The sequence below is a fragment of the Pogona vitticeps genome, chromosome 12 (assembly GCF_051106095.1).
Source record: "Pogona vitticeps strain Pit_001003342236 chromosome 12, PviZW2.1, whole genome shotgun sequence".
Lineage (NCBI taxonomy): Eukaryota > Metazoa > Chordata > Lepidosauria > Squamata > Agamidae > Pogona > Pogona vitticeps.
In genome coordinates this window covers 26,046,620-26,065,666 of record NC_135794.1, presented here as the reverse complement: position 1 = coordinate 26,065,666, position 19,047 = coordinate 26,046,620, and the positions used below count along the sequence as shown (strand labels likewise).

The 19,047-nt window shown below is 53.0% G+C and overlaps 1 protein-coding gene across 10 annotated transcripts in view; it reads right to left on the bottom strand.

The window, feature by feature from the left end:
• The window catches only part of MYO9A (myosin IXA), an 85,081-nt gene that overhangs the window by 16,447 nt on the left and 49,587 nt on the right, over positions 1-19,047 (bottom strand). For 5 of the 10 annotated variants that reach the window (XM_072981851.2, XM_072981843.2, XM_072981846.2 and 2 more), the window contains 14 exons: positions 17,214-17,321; positions 13,239-13,317; positions 12,946-13,089; positions 11,969-12,008; positions 11,494-11,616; positions 10,911-10,991; positions 9,993-10,103; positions 8,739-8,861; positions 7,909-8,058; positions 7,125-7,429; positions 5,041-6,663; positions 4,664-4,745; positions 3,971-4,186; positions 1,052-1,164 (listed from right to left, as the gene is read on the bottom strand). In XM_072981851.2, the coding sequence (XP_072837952.2) occupies positions 1,052-1,164; positions 3,971-4,186; positions 4,664-4,745; positions 5,041-6,663; positions 7,125-7,429; positions 7,909-8,058; positions 8,739-8,861; positions 9,993-10,103; positions 10,911-10,991; positions 11,494-11,616; positions 11,969-12,008; positions 12,946-13,089; positions 13,239-13,317; positions 17,214-17,321 (3,298 nt within the window). The remainder of the gene's footprint in view (positions 1-1,051; positions 1,165-3,970; positions 4,187-4,663; positions 4,746-5,040; positions 6,664-7,124; positions 7,430-7,908; positions 8,059-8,738; positions 8,862-9,992; positions 10,104-10,910; positions 10,992-11,493; positions 11,617-11,968; positions 12,009-12,945; positions 13,090-13,238; positions 13,318-17,213; positions 17,322-19,047) is intronic. The other 5 variants (XM_072981849.2, XM_072981850.2, XM_072981848.2 and 2 more) reach the window with 3 other exon arrangements.

The window sequence follows — 19,047 nt, the reverse complement described above, 5'->3', positions numbered from 1 at the left end:
CACCATCTCAACTTTCAACGGGAGATTTAAGGTGTTATTGTGAATTTGGTATTCTTTGCATAGTGCTGAGACGGTTTCAATGTTAGAGTCACAAACTATTAATTTGTTAGACTGCACTGCCACATCCAATAAACCGCTCCTCTTCAATGCATGAATTCTAGCTGGCCGAAGCGCCTTTTCTGGGAAGGAAGGTGTTTCGCTCTACAAGCCTGCCGGGGACGGGGGTTGTGGGGAGAGAAAAGGAGGTGAGGCAACACTGAGCGTTACCCAGGTGGAATAAAAAAAATTAAATGGGAACAAACTGGACGCCCTCCTTTTTCGCTGCTTGCATGTCACTCGCCCCCCCCCTTCCTCACCCTGACATATTTTGAGAAACCCTGGAGTTAATGAAGTGCTTCCTTTCGTTATTCACATGTCCTACGGCTGCGCCATCTCTGCCAGGTGATCAATAGCTGCTCCTGGCAATCACAACGGCTTTCTGAAGCTACTAAGCAAAAAAGAACAGAAAGCCACAAAACCTACCATCTCCCTGTGAACGCTCACTCCCGCTGGTAAAACAACTCATGATGCGGAGAAAAATTAGATGAGTGATAAAAACAACTCGTTATAAAGTTTACTGAAGACAAACACATGCTTCTGGTCATATGAATTCAGCTTACGTGAGGGCAACAGTTCTCACAGAGTTGTCCCTGGCCGAAAACCGCCAGGAAAACAACAACCGGCCAAGTCCTGTGTGCCACAGGGTCTCCCGCAGAGCGAACGGCTCCTCCCCCTGCCCGGCATCTGGAAAGAATCCTCTCTGCCAAGGGAGCCCCCGGGCATTCAACCATCTCCCCCACCAAAGAATCTCCCGTCTGCAACGAGGTCATTCCCAAAGCCTGCCGGATACATTTCTCCACCAGGCGAGAGGGGGAGCGAAGGACCCCAAATGCTTATTACGTTATGTCCATGCGTGGACCGATCGTGTAACTTTCTTAGGAGAAAGACGGGCATCGTAAAACTTAAGCTGCCTCCCTGTCCCCATTTCCTTCTTGCTGAGAACTTTTTATACCTTCCTCCTGTAGCTACTGTCTTCTGAGCCAACGGCAGCTTTCCAATCTCTCCTTGAGACATTGCTTTCTGAAGCCTCGCTTGGCCTTCGCTGGACGAGAACCGCTGCAGCATCTACAAGAATTAAAAGCACAATCAATATCTCCAGCCCCCTCCTTCTGTGTCATTTGCAGGCCGGCTGGTCTTTAGCTATTAAAGCTACTGCAGAGCAAACACTTGCGAGAAACAGCTTCCAAGTGAGAATGGCTTGCCTTGAGTTCTGCTTGGCAGCCAAAGCGCTGGCCGTGGAGAGAGAGAGAGAGAGAGAGAGAGAATAGAATGAGGACTCTTCTCCCGCCGGCTCAGGGTCCTCTCATGCGACAGAAGGAAGGGGGGAGCAGCGCACCCCCATCTGCCCAGAGGACTGGTGGCCGAGAGAAGAGCAAGGTGTTCCCGGCATGCCTGCTCGGTGGCTTCTTGGAAGCTGCCACGAGGTGCCTGAAGACCCCTCTCTGAAGACACCTGTGGCACTGCTGCCTCCCCAGGCCCTCTCTCACCCCTCCCTCGGACTTGTTACGACACTTCTGAGCAAGTGGAGGTGGGTGGGGGGCAGGCGGGAAATGGAAGGGATGTTAGCCGTTTAGCAGGTATTAGAAATAAACACAAAGTGGGTTACTGGAAGCAACGTGCCTTGCTGGCACTGGCCGAAGGGAATCAATCGGAGGGGAGGCGCGGGGCCTGTCTGCCCCCCCCCACAACCACCCGTAAAGTGGAGAGCCCATGGGTTCCCGGTTCCAGTCTCCACCCTGGGCCCTTTCTCTCTAAGAGAGAAAGAACAATCCCTTCCGTTGCTTGTCATTTAGGGCTGGGCTCAATACAGGGAGGAGCCAGAGTGGGTGTGCAGGTATGCCTTTGAAACAGGTGTGTGCATGGGTACCTTCCGGGCATCATCCTCACTGGCCTGGCTCCCGCTGTGAAGATCCCTGGTGTGCCTGGGCAGTGCCCCTCTTGCTGCTACCCCCCCCCCCGGTTAAAAGTCTGAAAAAGTCCTGCTGAAGCAAAGCCCCCTCCATGTTCCATTGCCCCCCAATGAAAACCGTCTCAAGAAGGCAATGAAAGGCCCTCCAGCGGCGCAATGGAGGAGCTTCACAAAATATGGCACTTGCCCCTCAAAAGAAAGGAAGGGAGGAAGGAAGGAAGAAGACTCCTTCAATATTTCAGTCTGATAAACGGCTTTAATATATTCTTGAAGGAAGCCCTTCATCTCCTGCATGTTCAAGATACCGCGACCCTTTCTTCATCCAGTTTCCTTTTACCTCCTTACTCAAACTCTGAGGGGCCCGGAGCTTCGGCTACAAACCCTCCCGTGCTCTCTGAATGCCCAGGAAGAACGGCTTCCTTGGCGCATTTTGCCTTCTGCTGACTCTCTGCTCGACCAAAGAGCTTTAGTGAAATCAGCCCAAGTTCAAGTTCAGTGATGCAACCTCAGCCTGTTTCCCAAAACTGTTATCTGGCCGACCTCTTCGTAGAGATGGCTTTTTTAACCTCCAGGCTTCTCTGTCCAGCGAAGGTAATTTGGAAAGTCTAGGGCGAGGCAGACGGTGATGGAACCTGCAGCCAGCCCTCTTTTTCCGCATCTCTCCCCAAAGCCTTCTGCCACCATCAACATGCAGAAATATGTTAATCTAGACTGAGGCAAGGGGTCCTGTTAATGCTGTCAGTTTTATTTTCAGAAATTCTGTTTCTATTTATAACCACAATCTGCAAAGTTTGCAAGTGCTTGGGAAAAGAATTTCCATTCTTCTGCGTAGCACAGAGTAGGGACAGGACAGGACTGGACCAGCCAGCACCAGAGAGGCTGCCACGCCATCAGAGCGTATTTTAAAGTAATGCTATGCCAAAGACCATTTCCATGAACTCAGAAGCCAAAAGATAATGTGCAATCTTGGGGAAGTGGAATCCTAAGGCTTTTGTTCCCCACCAACTCGTGTAAAGGTGGTAATGACCTATTTTGATTCTCTTCTGATCCTCTTCACCTCTATATTCCCAAGGAGCGATGCACACGGTGCGCAGGAATACGGGACTGGAACAGGGCGAACCCCTGGGGCCCCAGCCTCTTTCCTGCCTGTGCCACCTGGTTCCTGGACCTGTCGCTTCACACTCAAAGAGCTGGGTGTCTCGTGAGAAGAATCTGTCCAACCACCACGTCAGTGCCTGCTACGAAACCCCCGCACGAGCCACTCACCCCCTCGGCTTCCTTAGGTGAGCAGCCAAAGGAAGGCAGCCCTACTCACAGGGCTGAGCCCAGCCTACGCATTGGGTGGCCAAGGGACGGAACTGCTGGCCTTTCCGCTCGGGGACCCGGAGCTTTCAAGCTTGACCCAAAGGGCCACATGGAAGGGACGAGGGAGGCACACAACCTGCCAAGCCAACTCTGGAGAAGAACACAGATGTGGCACAGCTGGCTTCTGTCCTGTCAACTCATGGGTGGGGTAAAGCTGATGCTCCCCCCCCTGAGCGACAGGGTGATCTCACAGATCCCCGCCAAAGGCCCCACTGCCTGCTGGGGAGCGAACCCTTCCGTTGGCACTTGGCTCCCCTCTGGTAGTCCCACTGCCCCACGCCTGCCAGGGCACTTTAGTCTCTCCCTGAGAGAGCAGTTCTCCTCCTGTGCAAAAGCAGAGGGAAGCGCTGGAGAGGAATGAAGAGAAGAGCGGAGAGAGAGAGAGAGAGAGAGAGAGAGAGAGAGAGGAGGCCCAACACAGAGGGCTGGGCTTTACAAGTCCCTGCTCAGAGGCTGCCAGGAGGGTTTGGGGCCCCGGCAGCTGCCCTCCTCCTCGGGGGCTCCCCTCTGCCAAGGCCATCAGAAAGTGGGAGAAGGACAGCAGCAGAAGGTGCCAGGAGAGCCCGAGGAGAGCCAGGGAATGGTGGGAGGAATTACCATTTCCGAGTCACTGTGCCAGGGCTGCCCGAGCCGGGCGGCACAGCTGGGCTCAGGGTGAGGAGGTGGGTCGAGGGAGAGAAGGAGCTCAAAACTGTCCTCGCCATCCTCTTCCTCCGAGTCCCCCTCCCAGTCCGCAAAAGCACCTCTAGTCAAGAAATTGGAGCGGGTCCGGGCCATGCGGGCTTTCTTTTTATGGGCTGGTCGGGAAACCTGCTTGATACCAAATGATAAAACAATAACATGACAATGTTTGAAACAAACAAACAAACAAACCAAGGGGGGGGGAGAGAAACACACACACACACACACAGGTGGCTCTGCTGGCATTGGGTGCACAGCAAGAACAAAGAAGCAATGTGGAGGGTGAGGAATGCGCTCTTTCCCAAACGCAGCAGTGCCAAAAGGAAAACAAAAAGGTTGTGATGAGCCCACGATAAAGTGGCCGGGCAGGGGTTCTGCCTGCTTCTTTGGCAACGCATTGGTTCATGTCAAGCCCCAGCTGTTCTCTGTTCCCGCACAACCCAGAAACTCTCAGGGAAAGTGTGGCCAGTGCTTTCGTTTTGTCCTGGGGTGCAGAAGCCATAAACCCTGTGCCTGCTCTCCTGGTAGTACGTGAATGTCTCTAACCCCCACCCCCACCCCCACCCCCCCCAACCCCAGACTGTGGCTGGCAGACGGGCAACTGCTTACCTCCCCGCTGGCTGGCACAGAAGTCTTCAGAGGCCTTCGGGGCTCTTCTTTGGCGAGGAACGGCTGGGCTGCGGATTCTTTCCTGAAACCAGCAAGCAAAGTTCTCGTTACGAGTCATCAGGAGCTTCCTCTTGGTCCCACCCGGTGGGGACACGGGAGAGTTGCTGCTCCCAGGCTGTGGAACTCCCTCCCACTGGAGGCCAGGCTGACCCCATCTTGGCTGCCCTTTTGCTATTAACTCTGCCTGCAGGCATCCTTATTATGTCCTCCCTTGAGGGACACCTCTTCCTTCCACCCTTCTCCCAGCCATCATTTTCAGGAGAACTTAAAATCAGCCTCACAAAATGGAAAAGGAATCCTTTCAACACTGTACTCACTTAGTGCCCGTGAAGTGACTGTCCTTTGGAGTAAAAAAAATGGAGCTGACTCGGGTTTCGCTGGAAGAGCTGTCGGTGCTCTGGCTGGGGATCCGGGGCAGCCTGAAGCGTTTTTCCCTCGCGGGCGGGTGGCTCGGGCCCTCCCAAGATCCAGCTGCTCTCGGCGCCTGTGGGGGGGGCTCTCTCCTGGCCGACTCCGCGGTGGCCGCCTGGCCTTCCTTCCGCTCCAGGATCAAAAGGATGGTGCTCTCCTTGTGGGTCGGCCGGATGGCAGGTGGGCTTCCCTTTTTGGTGACGGGAAGGGACGGGCTGCTCAAGGCAGGGACGGGCTTTGGGTCCGGGCTCCTTGCCAGGATGCGCTCCCCTTGCTCCTGGAGATCCGCCCAGCAGAGGGAGGGTCGTGGGCCCTCTCCCCGCTTTGGTGAGGGGACAGAGGGTCCTTGCGAGGGCTCCCGGATCCTGTGCTGCTCACTCTCCTGCCTCTCAAGCTCCTCAAAAACTTTACGCTGCTTCCCCAAAATTTCCTTCTGTTGACGGATCTGGTCCATCATTTCTTTCTCGTTCTGCAGCTGCTTCCGCTTTCGGCGCTCCTCCTTCTCCACATTGAGCTTCTCCAGCTTCTGAATCACTGACTCTGAAGGCGGCACACCTGAGGCGGGAAACGCCGCCCCCTCCAGAGCTTCCCCATGAAAGGCAGGCCTCGGCCCTGGCTGTTCCAAGGCCGAGCTCTTCCCGGCTTCTGGAAAGGAAAGTTTGCTCCCCGTTTCCACTGGCTGGGTCCTCCCGTTCGTCTCTGGCACAGACGGAGCCGTCTCCAGAAGGTCCTGGGGAGGCAGGTAGAAAGTAGGGAGGCTGCTGGAACTCAGCAACGGCCTTGGGTGCCCCAAAGAGACGGCAATGCCTTGGGCATCTCCTGCCGGGCGCTCCCGAACGGCAAGGCACTCTGGAGACTCAGCGCCAGAGACGGATACCGCTCCATTTCCATCAGCCGCCGGACGGGGGGCACCGTGAACCGCCCCCTGGGGGGGACTCTGGGGCCTCGAGTTCCCCGGAAGAGGCTGCGGAGGGTGCCCTTGGGGGGGCGGGGGCTCCTCGTGGCTCGGCAGCTCCAGGCTGCCCTGGGAGCTCTCGCTCTCCGGCGTCCCCCGCGGGGAGGGCACCTCTTCGGAGAGGGGCTCCGGGGACCCCTCCTGCTGCTGCTGCTCCTCGGCCGCAGAGGCCCCTCCCGTGGAGCGAACCTTCAGCAGCTCCAGGCTAAAGATGGCTTGCTCCAGCTCACGCATCCGCCGGCTCTCCCGCTTGGCGCGCACCCCTTTCCTCTGGGGCAGGTCTTCCAGGGACTTGGGCCTGCCTCTCACCGCGGCCAGCTCTTCGGGGCTGGCTCCGCTCTGGCTACTGGCCTTCCTGGGGTGGGTGTAGAAAGAAGCCCCGGGATCTTCCGTCTCCAATTTGTGCTCTTCCACAGCTCTCACACGCTCTTCAAAGGAATGATCTTCCCACTCAGAAGGGTCGGAACCTTTCGCACCCAAACGCTCCTCCAGCTCCATCCCACCTTCTTCTGGAAGATCAAGACCTTTCTTCATCGGTGCCTCTTTCGAATTCTGCTCCTCCAAAGTCCTTAACCTATTGTATCCAAAAAGAGGGATGCTCACAGCCACTCGGTTCATGGCAGTGAGCCTCCCCTTTTCCTTCCTTCCTTCCCTCTTTACCCCTTTTCCCACCCACCCGGCCCCCTGGTTTCCCCAAAGCTAATTCCTCAGGCCGCCTGGCCGCCCCACAGGCACAGGGGGACAGAGGGCCCCCCGTTTCCTCTGCCTCGACAGAGCTAAGCAGATCACAGAGTTTCTCAAGCCAGCCCCTTCGGTGTGTGTGTGTGTGTGGGGGGGGGGAACCTGATCTTCCTCCATCCCCATCACAATGACGCTGCGCCCTGGCACCCCCTGCATCTCCGAGAGGTAGAGGAAGGCCACCTGCTGCCAGGGCGGACCATCGGCTCCTTTAGCAGATGACTGACAGGACCTGGGGGGCCGCCCTTCCCCTGCCCCGAGGGAGACCTCTCAGGAAAGGTGGCCCGGACAACCCACCTCTGCTGTGCTCCGTGTCCTCCTAAGGCCGCTTCGTCCCTCTGGGCCCGAGAGTGGCTCCTGGCGTGGGAGCCCCGCCATTGTGCCTGGAGCAACGTGGCCGCCGCGTGTCGGCGCCGCAGGCACTCCCGCCAATGGCTCTGGATCACCAGGCTGGCCACCCGCATCTGCTGGAACCTCCGCCTGGCCACCCAGCCTCGCCAGGAGGCCTGAAGGGTGGTGGCTGCCTCATGCACCGAAAGAGCGTGGCTCAAGGACTCTTCCGCCTCCGCTCGCCTCCGTCTCTCACACAGACGCCAGTGTTGCTAGAGGGGGGAGTGAAAGAAAGAAAAAAAGGGGGGGGGACACCAGGCCTTTTCCAGGACTCCTTCTGAAAAGGCCCGGGAGCCTCGCCACCACTCCACCTACGAGGCGAGAGCCGAAGCCACCCTCCGCCCACACTGGCAGCCCCACAGCTCTCCTCTGCTTCCCCCGGGAGGGAAGGAGCCTTCCCTCTGACACCCACTGGCCCACCTCTGCACCAAGGCTTTGCCATGGAGGCAAAGAGCCTTTTTCACCTAGAAGCAGCAGACACACTTTTTAATCCTCCAGAACATGAAGGAAAATTGTATATATATATATATATATATATATATATATATATATATATATATATATATATATATATATATATATACATATGTGTGTGTGTGTGTGTGTGTGAGAGAGAGAGAGAGAGAGAGAGAGAGAGAGAGAGAGGCTATCTGGCAGGTGAAAGGAATGACGATCGCCAGGCGGAGCTCACCTGTATGACTCGGGCTGCCTGCCTCTGGTTGAGGAAATGCCTTCTGTCGAGCATCGCCCGGAACCAGCTCTGCAAGAGGGTGATCCTTCGCAAGACCTCCTTGTGCAGCAGGCCCTGCAGAGACTGCCTCCCCTGCTCCTTCAGGAACACCTGGCGCGCCGCAAGAGAGAAGGGAGAGATGGGTGCCTGGCCCGGCCCGGCCGACAGAGGCCACTTGCTAAGCATCCTTGTCCAGTCCGTCTTAACAGCCAGGCACCCCTCTAATGCAGGGACAGACCACTCTCTTTGCAAATACATTTAGGAAAACTGGTTCTGCCCACCTCTCGTTCCATTCCCATCTCCAAGGTACCCCAAGGTGATCCCTCGGGCACATCCCAGCCTTCAGCTGGGGAAGCTTTCAAGAAACCCGACAGAGGCTGTACAGGAGAGGCGGCGCCAAGGAGCCGTGTGACCTCTGCATGCTAACGGCGCCCCTTTCAAGAAATAGGGCCTTCTCGGCGGTGGCTCCTCGCCTGTGGAATAATTTACCTCCTGGTATTCGTGGAGCTCCCTCGCTGGGCACCTTTAAGAATCTACTAAAGACCTGGATGTTTCGGCAGGCCTTCTCACCAGATTACTTTTGATTTTCTTTTCTCTTATTGTCTTTTTACCTCTAATTGTTTTGTAATTTGTTGTTTTATTTTTATAGTATTTTATCTCTGTTGTAAGCCGCCTAGAGTAGTCCTCCGCGACTAGATAGGCGGGATATAAATAAAATAAATAAATAAATAATAAATAAATAAATTTCAGGTGGCACCCCCGGGAACCGCAGGCTGAGATGCGGCACTCACCATCGTTCTCCCCACTTGGTAACTGTCTGGGGTGATCTTCGTTTTCCTCAAGAAATCTTGGATATTTTGCTTCGACGGGACAGTCCCCGGTGGGAGAAGAACATGGAAATGGCCCACAAAGTCCTGGAAAACCAGATGAGCACCGACACGGTTACGATACGGGCACCTGCTTTGTCACTCTATTATGAAAGCTCACACAAGCCCCTTGCACCGCCGCTGGAGTAAACACCTCCAGGGTGGGTCACCAGAGGCAGCAACGTCTCTGCCTGTGGATCTCAGGCTTGCTCAAGGGAGCGGATCAGGAATGGAGGCGACCTTCCTTCCTTCCTTCCTTCCTTCCTTCCTTCCTTCCTTCCTTCCTTCCTTCCTTCCTTCCTTCCTCCCTCCCTCCCTCCCTCCCTTCTTTTAAAGTCTTCCCCTCTTCCCAGAGGTAGTGTGATTTCACATGTCCTGTCTTAATGCACACCTCCCTCCATGCAAGAAGAGAAAGAGGACCTTGTTTCTGAAGCAGCCTCTCTGTTCTTGAGGGATCGGACAATCCTGCAAGTTAACTCTTCCTACAAGTCCGACAGGCTCCACAGGGGTGTCTACGCCTCAATTCAGGAAGCGCGATGGGAGAGGGTCAGCAAGGACATGAATTCGGTCCGTGGAGGAGCTCCAGCCCTGGGCCCCAATGGACCCCAGGCCAGCCAGCATCCGCACCGCCTCCTGCTCAGGGGAGATGAGCGAGCGAGCAGAAGACACCGGTTCCATCAGCACCTCGGAGGCACACCCACTGCTCCTTCGCTCTCCATGCTCTGCTGCCCTCCTGCCTTCTCCCTCTCTTCCATGAGGCACTCCAGAGACTTGAAGTGGGCGGCTCTGGGGGCTCCGCAAGGCCTCCAAGGACGGCTGGGGCCAACCTGGCCAGCTGTTCTGCACCCTCCACCTCCGAGGGACCTCCCGCTGCCTTGGCTGCCGTCCCCCCTGCCTTTTGGGGCTTCCTCCGCTCTGTCTTAACCATGCCAGACAGGCAGAGGTGGCTCCCAAGACATGGGACAGGACACAGCTCTTACAGGGTTGCAAACCCCTGCTCACAAAGCTGGTTTACTCTCCAGATCGGACACGTCAACACCCCTCCCTGGGCAATAATGCCTTTTGTGCACTTCTGTACGTTGCCCCTCCCTGTAAAGGGGTGTATATGGGGGGACAGAAAAGCTTTGCCCCAGATTTGGCCCTCCGTCCTGGAAAGGCTTGCAGAAAAGCTTGTCTGACCTGGAAAGAATATTTGCAGCTGTATCCTGACTGCCGAATGCGCACCGTCTCCAGCATCCCTGTGTATCGCAACTGCCGAAGGACCAGGCTGTCGTTGAACCTCAGTGGGAGCTACAAATGCAGAACACACAAGGGTCAGGCCGGGCACGGCATCCCAGCGTGATCTCCACACCAGCCTCACAGCAACAGAGCAGGAGAGGGCCTTCCTGTCTGCTTTAGTAGGCTAGTTTTCAACTAAAATGCTTGAGTCTACAACCCTGAAAACCAAATTCCTGCCACTAAAACAGAAAACCCTTAAAACGATGTCAACAATTGGTCGCATTTTCATCAGCCAATAACAGAAGGCGTTTCGGAATGACCAACAATATCCAATCCAAAGCATTTACATGTTTTTCTTTAAAAATAATCAGCATTTTGAAACTTGGTTTTACCAAGGACAGCAACTTTTTTGTGCAAAAGTTATGACTGGATGGGTGGGGAGGGAGAGGAAGTCTTTCAATAGCAGGAGGTTAAAGCCACAGAATAAATAAAGAAACCTCCACATTCACTGAACAAGGGAAAGAAGCGGAATGGCTTCTGAGGCCACATTGCCTGTATTTCAACTGCTGGACGGACGATTAAGGTGAAGTCAAGTGACGGGCAGTTCTCCTGTCAACAAGCGCCTTCAACGGTTTGTGCAATCAGATGGGATTTTGCTTTTCCTTCTCAAACGGGAAGTGAGGAAACCGACCGAATTCACCCTGACCTAAAGCAGGATCAGGGCAGAGAGCTCCTGCTGTTACCCAAAGGGCAAGAAAACACACCAGAAAAGGAAGCCTGGCCTGCATTCTCCTCTCCAAAGCTGAGAGTTGGAGGAATCACAAATCACTCCGGCTCGGGTTCCGGCTGCAGGCGGCCCGGAATCGGGGAGGTGCTCACCTTCTCCGCGTTGGATCGAAGGCACTTCACAAAATAGGGCTCCGACTGGCCAAGGGTCTCCATCAGTTTGGTGAGCGATGTCTGAAGTAGAGAATGCCATGCAAAGGAGACTCAACGAGAAAACCATGTTTGGGAGGCAACATTTCCCCAACCGTCCCCTGTCCTGCTTTGAACCTGCCTTTTCCACCAGAAATGAAACTGGGAACAGAGTAACATTAACCACTTTTACGACAGACTGGTCAAGGACACCGCTGAGGAGACTGGATGCCAGACCCGTTCCGAGCTCACAAAGGAGGAACCCGGAAGGTGAGGCGAAGGGGCCCGGGTGCTGCTGACCTTCCTGCCTCCCAGCTGAAAAGGAGCCCAGCCTTACCTCGGGGCTAAGCAGCATGATTCTTCCCCCAACAACCAGGAACTCTTAAGGCTCAGGAACAACGTTGCTCTAAATACAGGGTTCCTATCGAGCTACAGAAACAATGTGATGCCTGTGGTGTTCCCCCCCCCCCCGTTCTTCTGCTGACCGAACACCAACGTCACATTCTTCCTGTAGCCCAGTCTCTCGGTATCAAAAACTGCAGCCAACCTGAAACTGTGCACTGATGCTCGGAGGCTTCTTCTTCTTGTGAAGATGGAGGAGCGACTTGGTGATGCGGTCGTGCAACGTCAGGTTTGCCAGGTGCTTGAGGGACGTCACCTCCAGCAAATGCTGAGAAAACACACATCCAAGAGCTAAACTGGGTTGTGAGTGCAGCCGGGCACCGACATCTGTGCACAAAGCCCACCGGCTGGTAGCGTGGGAGCAGCCACGTGGCCTTCGTGGAGATAATCTCTCTCTCTCTCTCTCTCTCTCTCTCTCTCTCCATAAATAAAGCAGCACAGCTGCACAGTTCAGAATACACCAATTGCACAAACAACGCAAGGCACACTGTATTCGTAGAGGCCAGGGGACATTTTTCTATACGCTTTTCTTACAAGGAGGAAATGGGAAAAGAGCATCGCCCGTGAAGCAGCTTCATGCGTCCGCAGCGCTTTGATGCAGAGTACTTGAACTCTCTCACCTTTGGAAGGCTAGGCTTGGCCTTGACGTTCCTGTTTCGCCTAAGGAAAAAAAAAAGTGAGGATCCACATGAGGGTTGAAGGGAGAGGCTGGTGGCTCAAACTCACACCTGCCATGGGACAAAGATTCCCCTCCTATAGTCACACTTTAAAAACCTTGTTTTGGCACAACATTAAAAAAAAATGGAATCGGCCTGGAGTTCATGGATTTTGTTCTCTGGTTTCTCTTCATACGAATGTTAATGCTCAAGATTAAGTGCATAGAAACTATTTTTGAGAAGACACTGTACTCTCTCTCTCTCTCTCTCTCAAAAAAAAGATTTCACATCTCTTTCTATAGACCCACCCACCATCACGGGACACCATTCTTTATGGACTGAAAGGCGATGTGACATTCTCTGATCCACAATTCATTAAGTGGACGCCATACTGTTCAGCTGTATCTCTTAAGTGGCAAGGGGATATCAGATGGAAGAAACGGGTTGATGGAATTTATTACAATAACGGAACATTTATGAAGAGAAGTATGCCATCCAAGGCCTCCTTTTAATTTAAATCTTCAGAGGTCTCATGACAAGACATGCTCTGGGGGAATGATAGGTCCTAAGGGTGGGGCAGGGGGGTACTGGGGGCCCCCAAATGGCACACAGGCCAGCGGGCTGTCCCTCCACGCACTCCAGTCGCGCATGGTGGGTGATGTGTTGCTGCCTGAAGCATGAGAGCAAAGGGCGATGCCTGTCCGTCCCAACGAAGGCGCCGGATGCTAAAAGCGAGACAGAAAACCCGGGAAGTATTTTTCCCCATTCTTGGGAGTCAACAGGCACAAGTGAACCGGGATAATTTCTGGCTGAACAGGACCCCCTTGGCCTGGAAATCTTCTTTCTTTGTTCCTCAGGGGGACAGAAACTGAGAAGCGACAGGAAGCTCTTCTGTCTACTCATCCATCCAGATTTGGGATAAAAAAGAAAGACACACTAACATGAGGATGCCATGGGCTCTCTCCAGCAGCTTGCTATTCGTCGAATTCACAAAAATCCCGTCTTTGTCAAGGGCGCTGTGATGGCCGGAGAGCCGGCTCGGCCGGACTCCCATCCTGTTGTTCCACCCGACTCCATAGACATCACTGCAACATGGGAAACAAGCACAGGGTCACCTCGGAGCTTCCACAACAAGGGGAGAAAAAAAAAGGCAGGTATTTTAGAAGAGAAGCTCATCTGAAGAAGGTCGCCACTCTTTCGTAGGCGGCGCTTTTTCTTTGGCGGTTTCACTCACCGCTGGCTTTTCTCATTGATCGTGTTAACGCCTCCCTGGAGATCCGAAAGAGGTGTTCTTGGGCATTTCCGGGCAATACCTGTAGCAGCACATCCACAGCAGCAAAGTTAATGTTCAATAAGGGGGTGGGGGGAAATCACAATACCAAACTAAAAAACAAATATGGATTAAACTTGCAACGTATGCTGGAAATGATACATGCTGGGAATGGGGAGGAGAGGGCTGCAGAGAGAGAGACAGGGCTAGTCATAGGATGCAAGAGAGCTGACGCCTGTTCTGCAAACAAGGGAGAGCATGATTTAGTTGGTTTGCCACAGAATCTACTTCCCATCCTAATACCTTTTAAGACAGACAAGCACCTCTGCGTCCAGGAAACAAAACAGAGAGGACAAGGCCGCCTAGAGTAGTCCACCACGACTAGATAGGCGGGATATAAATTAAATAAATAAATAAATAAATAAATAAGGGAGAGTCCAGCTTCCCTAGCACTGAAAGCCAACGGCCTCACCAGTCAAACCATGTTGAAGAGTTTTACAAAGCACAGACGTAACTACTGAAAGACAGCCTCGGAGCAGATTATTATTGGCAAATAGTTTGTTTCTGTGTGTCGGCTGCTTCCTTCCTTCCAACTGTTCAGCTACTGACAAACGCAGAACCCACGAAATGCCACACACGGGCACCCTGTTCAATCTGCTGCCGCCCTGCTCTATGGCGAATGTGTTTTATTTGCAACAGATGTCGCAACAGATTCATGTCTCGGATACAAAAACCAAGCTGAGCGGAGGACGTATAAATACTGTGCTCCTTACTCAAGGGTGTATGTAGACTGAAGCTTGGATTACCTCAGCATACAAGGCTCTGAGGTCCAGCCCACACTTCCAGCCTCCACCGGCCCTCCCTCTTCCCAGAAAACTGCAGAACAAGAGAGTCCTGTGATGGGGAAGAAAGGAGCAGGGCTCTTCGGGAGAGAACCCACAACTGGGGGAGGCTACGAGGCAAAGCTAGGGACCGAAAGAGGAATCATCACAACAAGGGTGCAAATCACAGTCCCATCACGCCAAGGCTCCCCTTCCGCTACAGCAGCTGACTTTAAGGGCAGGGCTGGATTAAAAATCGCGGGGCAGGGAACAGGAAGAAGCTCTCTGAAGGCTCCGAAACACCCTGGACTTTCTCGTTTATGCCAATTTACTCTACATCCTAAAGCTAGAGTCTGTTAACAATAAACTAAGAGTGGATCAGCATAACAGAGAAACAGGTCTGCTGCTGAAAATCAGCAGTCCCATGCTAAAGGGAATGCATAATGCAAGAACAAACGGGGTGGGATGGGGGGGGGGTGTCACGGAAATTAAATCCTTGAAGTCACCTGGTAAAAAAAAGATAAGATTTCCTGTATTGCAGGAATCAGATTTGCAAAATAAGTTTGATTCCTTCCAGGATTCAGTTCCCTCTAAGGGAAACCTAGAGCCAGGCCTCGGTTTCTAAGGGAAGCAAACCCTAATTCTCTTTTTACATGTAGTACTTGCATCAACTGCAGCTCTGTAAATGACTGATTTGGTTTCAGTTTTAAAAATCACTGAAAGGTAAATTAGGTGACCCAACAAACTAAAACTCTCATCGTTTTACGGGAGATCTTGGTCTGACCCCAGATCAATTTGGTCACTTGATTCTGCAAAAGCAGCAGCAAAACTGAAAGCGTGATCAAGAAGCCAGGGGTGGGCAAGCGGGCAGCCAAGTTGGCAGAGGACGGCACGTGACCCAGAGGGGTAAATGCCCAAGTGCCCTGTAGATGAGCGACGGGTGGGGTGGGGGGCATTTGCCAAGTCGTAACTTAACACACCCTGAGCATCCCTCACCACCTGGTCAGCAAGACCGCTGCCCTTCCCTGCCAAGAATGGAGAAGAATCCATACTAAAAAAGCAGGAAGTCAAGACGGGGGAAAGTGGCTCTTCACCCCTTGACGGAATAAAGAGAAGACCGGTAACATTTCAGCTTGGCAGCCGTTCTCCTTAGGAGTGACTCATAACTGGACGATGGAGGAACAAAACGGCAGGCAGGATTGAGCGTAGGTGCAAAGAAACAAAAGCAGTCAGCAGCAGAAGAATTCTGCACCAAACTGATGGTGCAACTTCATCTGAAAATACTGCACACAGTTCTAGCTGCTCCGTCCTTTAGGAAAAAGAAGGATTTCAGAATTATGTACTGGGTGAAAAATGGATAGAGAAATGTGTCTCCCTCTCTCCACGCTGGAACTCTTTAATATTGCCTTTTAATGATGTAAGCTGCCTGGGTCCCTTTTGAGGAGAAAGGTGGGGTAAATGCTTTAAATAAATAAACAAACAAATAGACTCAGGAGCAGATTCAGAACAGAGAAAAAAACACACACACACACAAAGCCTCCACCTAAACCAAAAAACGATTCATGGCTTTCCATCCCTGCTCAACCGAGCCAAGGCCTCCCGGGCTGTTGCCTCTTCTCGTCTCGGATGACACGCGTTCATGGAGAAGACGGCTTCAACCAGAGGGACTGGATGTTGTCTCCAGATTCGGAGGAAAGGGCCTGCGGCTGAGCAGATGCCAAGAAGAAAGAGCAGGAGGCTCTTCCCAAAGGCAGCTGCGGGAGGGGGGGGGGGCTGCGGAAGACGCTGCTCTGAGCTTGCTGGATCTCTGCGGCACTCCTGCCAGGCAACTCCTAGGCAGGTCCCTGCAGAACGGTCTCAGCAGCAGCAGCAGATTGCCAAGTTGTGTAGTTGACAATCTCCTGTTCACACACAGCATGAAACAAAGGGGGGCAATTTGTCTTACGCGAAATCTGAGCAACTCACCCCATCTGTTCCGCTTGTGAAAACAGAAGGGCCCTTCCTTCTACGTCCCCACTTACCCTCCATCTCCAGCCTCAGGGGGGAACCTCAGCCTCTGTGGGAGGAGACAACGCTCTACCCAACAGGCTCAGCGTACAGAGAGGCACTTTCTTTGGCCCCAATGAGCTGCAAATCTGGCCTTTCTATACACATCAGATCTCAAACCTTCCCCGGAACCCCACACATGCAGCGTTACGAAAAGGTGACTCATTTCCTCTATAGGCAGGTAGGCAAACTTCAGAAATAAGCTCTCTGTCTCTCCTATCTGGAAAATCTGTAACGGAGATGCACCTTAGATGATCCTTAAGGGGAGATGGCATAGGCAAAACTGCTTAACGAGCAAGCTGGCATCATGGTGTCGTGCAGGACTCTCTCCATGGATCGGTACCTCTGAAACACCATGTGCTAGTCTTTAGGGCAGAGGATATTATATTTCATGCTGCTGGACCCCTTCTCTTGCCACAACGGGAATCCAGCCATCATTAGTAATGGAGGCAAACAGGCCTGGTTTTCATGCAGGACTAGTTTATTATGTAACAAACAGAAGTGAGGACAAGGAAATGGAGACCACGTGCGTAACCACACTGCTAACCCCTCTTCTGCCAAACGGCACAGGGTTTCTGGCAGGCGGCACTACAGTCTTTGTGGAAAGGTCTTTTTCAAATTCCTATCTAGATGCTACGATAAAACAAAAAGGGAAATCGCAATGGGACCAGCCTCTGGCTTGACCTGCCAGATTAATGCCCAAGAATATATCCCTTCAAGTGTTTGAAGGCCGTAAGTGCTGAAAAGCTTCAGTCCACTGTCTTTATCCCGAGGGTATCCATCTGCAGTTACTTTGGGGAAACGCCTCTGTGCCTTTAGGAGGCCCACGGACTACAGAGACAAGCCCAGGGCATCTCTTCCAAATTCTAGGCCCCACTTTGCCTCGAATTTCCGACCCGTAAGGGTCCCCAAAGGCCTGCTGGGTTCTCAGATATGGCCTTGCCTCAGATATGGCCCGAGAAGGCTCTAGGCAGGGCTGCTGGGCCTGACAGCTCCCGTACGCTCCTGGTGTCCATTTCCTGCAGCGTGTGAGTGTCATGTCAGAGAGATGGTGGGGGGGGTGGCGCCTTACTGTACTTCTCCTCCTTGCATCTCTGCAGGATCTCTAAGCTCCTCTGGTGAACTGGGTGGTGGAGAAAGCTAAAACTATCCACACTTTTCAAAACCGCATCCTCATGGCCTTGGGAAGCAAAACAAAGACACGGAGAGAAGAGAAAGATTACGTAAGCAGAAACCATGGAAGAAGAATCAAGAACAGTGAGGACAACCGCCTGAGCGACAGACACAGAATTCCTCCAAGGGCCTCCTTGCTCTCTGGGTGAGCGGGCAAGAGCTTCCCTCTCTCTGGCGACGGTGGTGGGCGCGACACCTCTGGCGTTTGGGAACCCGCTCTTCAAACAGGGGAAGCAAGAGCTGCCGCCAAGACGGTCACCCCTGCCTCTGGGGCCGTGGCTTCTCACAGGCGGGAGGAGAGACCCAAGCGGCCCCGGGACCCAGAACGCACGGCTGCCAGAGGGGCTCCTATTTACACGCACCGGGGGCCGCTTGCCTCTGACATGACGGCCCTTCCGTTTCAGTGCTTAGTCGTCAAGACGAAAGGAAGCCCGATCCCACTTACACAGAGACTACTTTATACCCATCCAAATTAAAATAATACATTTCTAATGCACTATTAGACAATGCCCTGAAGAAACGGTGATCCTGTTATCACTAAAGTAACGCATGGGAAGGTAATACCGACAGACTAGTGATGTTGTCTGGAAATTACAAACCAATATGTATTAATAGGTACTATTATATTGTCATAGTTTATTGCTCTTAGCAAAAGCAGGGATTTAATCCTCTGATTAAACTATCCGTTATATATCACTTTCCTGACACTTCCTAGACATGCCAAATTCTCAGCCTGGGGTTCAGATTTTAACACAGAGATGCTCCTTTGGGTGCCGGCTTGGCAGCAGCTCCACCACCTCTGAGGGCCATCGGCTTATTCTCTTGAGACAGAATCCAAGCGGCTAATGGCACAGGGGCACCTGGCAGAGAAGGGCTAAAATGGCAGCAATATTGTACTCAGGCAGCAAAATATCTGGTGTAACCAGAACAGCTAGGAATGGGGTTTCGCTTCAGAGGAGCAGCTCCTGTCTGAGACCCAGCCTCCAATGGAGGACGTGGCCCCTCAGAGGCTCCCAGAGGTCCTGAGGGCCTTGGTGACAGTCAGTCCCAAGCCTCGCAAATCAAGGTTTCTTAGGGTTCACCCTTTCCCTGAGTCTGTCCCACTAACGGGAGAAAAATCTAATCACATTTTAGTTTGGATAACAAAAGGTTCTTCTCCAAAATCTGAAACAAGAAGGAAAAAAAGGAAAGAAAAGAAAAGAAAACAAACACACACAATTTTATCTTGCCGATATTTAGACAGTACGAAAGGCCGAGAGTGCCCACTTAGGGAGTCAGCAAAAGGCACAAGAGAACGCTGACCACGGCAGATAGATCTGACTCTGCAAAGCGCTCCAATCTATATTTAAATGTACAAGAACACAAATATGAAAACGCTTAGGAAGACAACACTGCAAATAAATATTAGCGCCAGACAAAGCTATTTAAACAGAGCCAAGAGATATATTTGCGCACCGGGTACATCCCCACAGTCAGAGGAACCATGAAAAATAATGCAGCTGAACCCCCCCCCCCCCGCCAGGCCAGACTAGCGACAGGCATGAGAAGCCACCTCCCAGCTGGACCCTGAGCGTGGAAAACGGCTTGCTAGAGGAAAACTCTCCACGCTCCTGGCTGGCTGGCTGGCTGGCTAGCTGAGAGAGGACCTTCCACAAACCTAGAGGTGAAAGCGGCCAGGTTCAGCCCAGAGCAGCCCAGGGCGAGGGGCAGAGGGAGGGGTTTAGAGCACACAA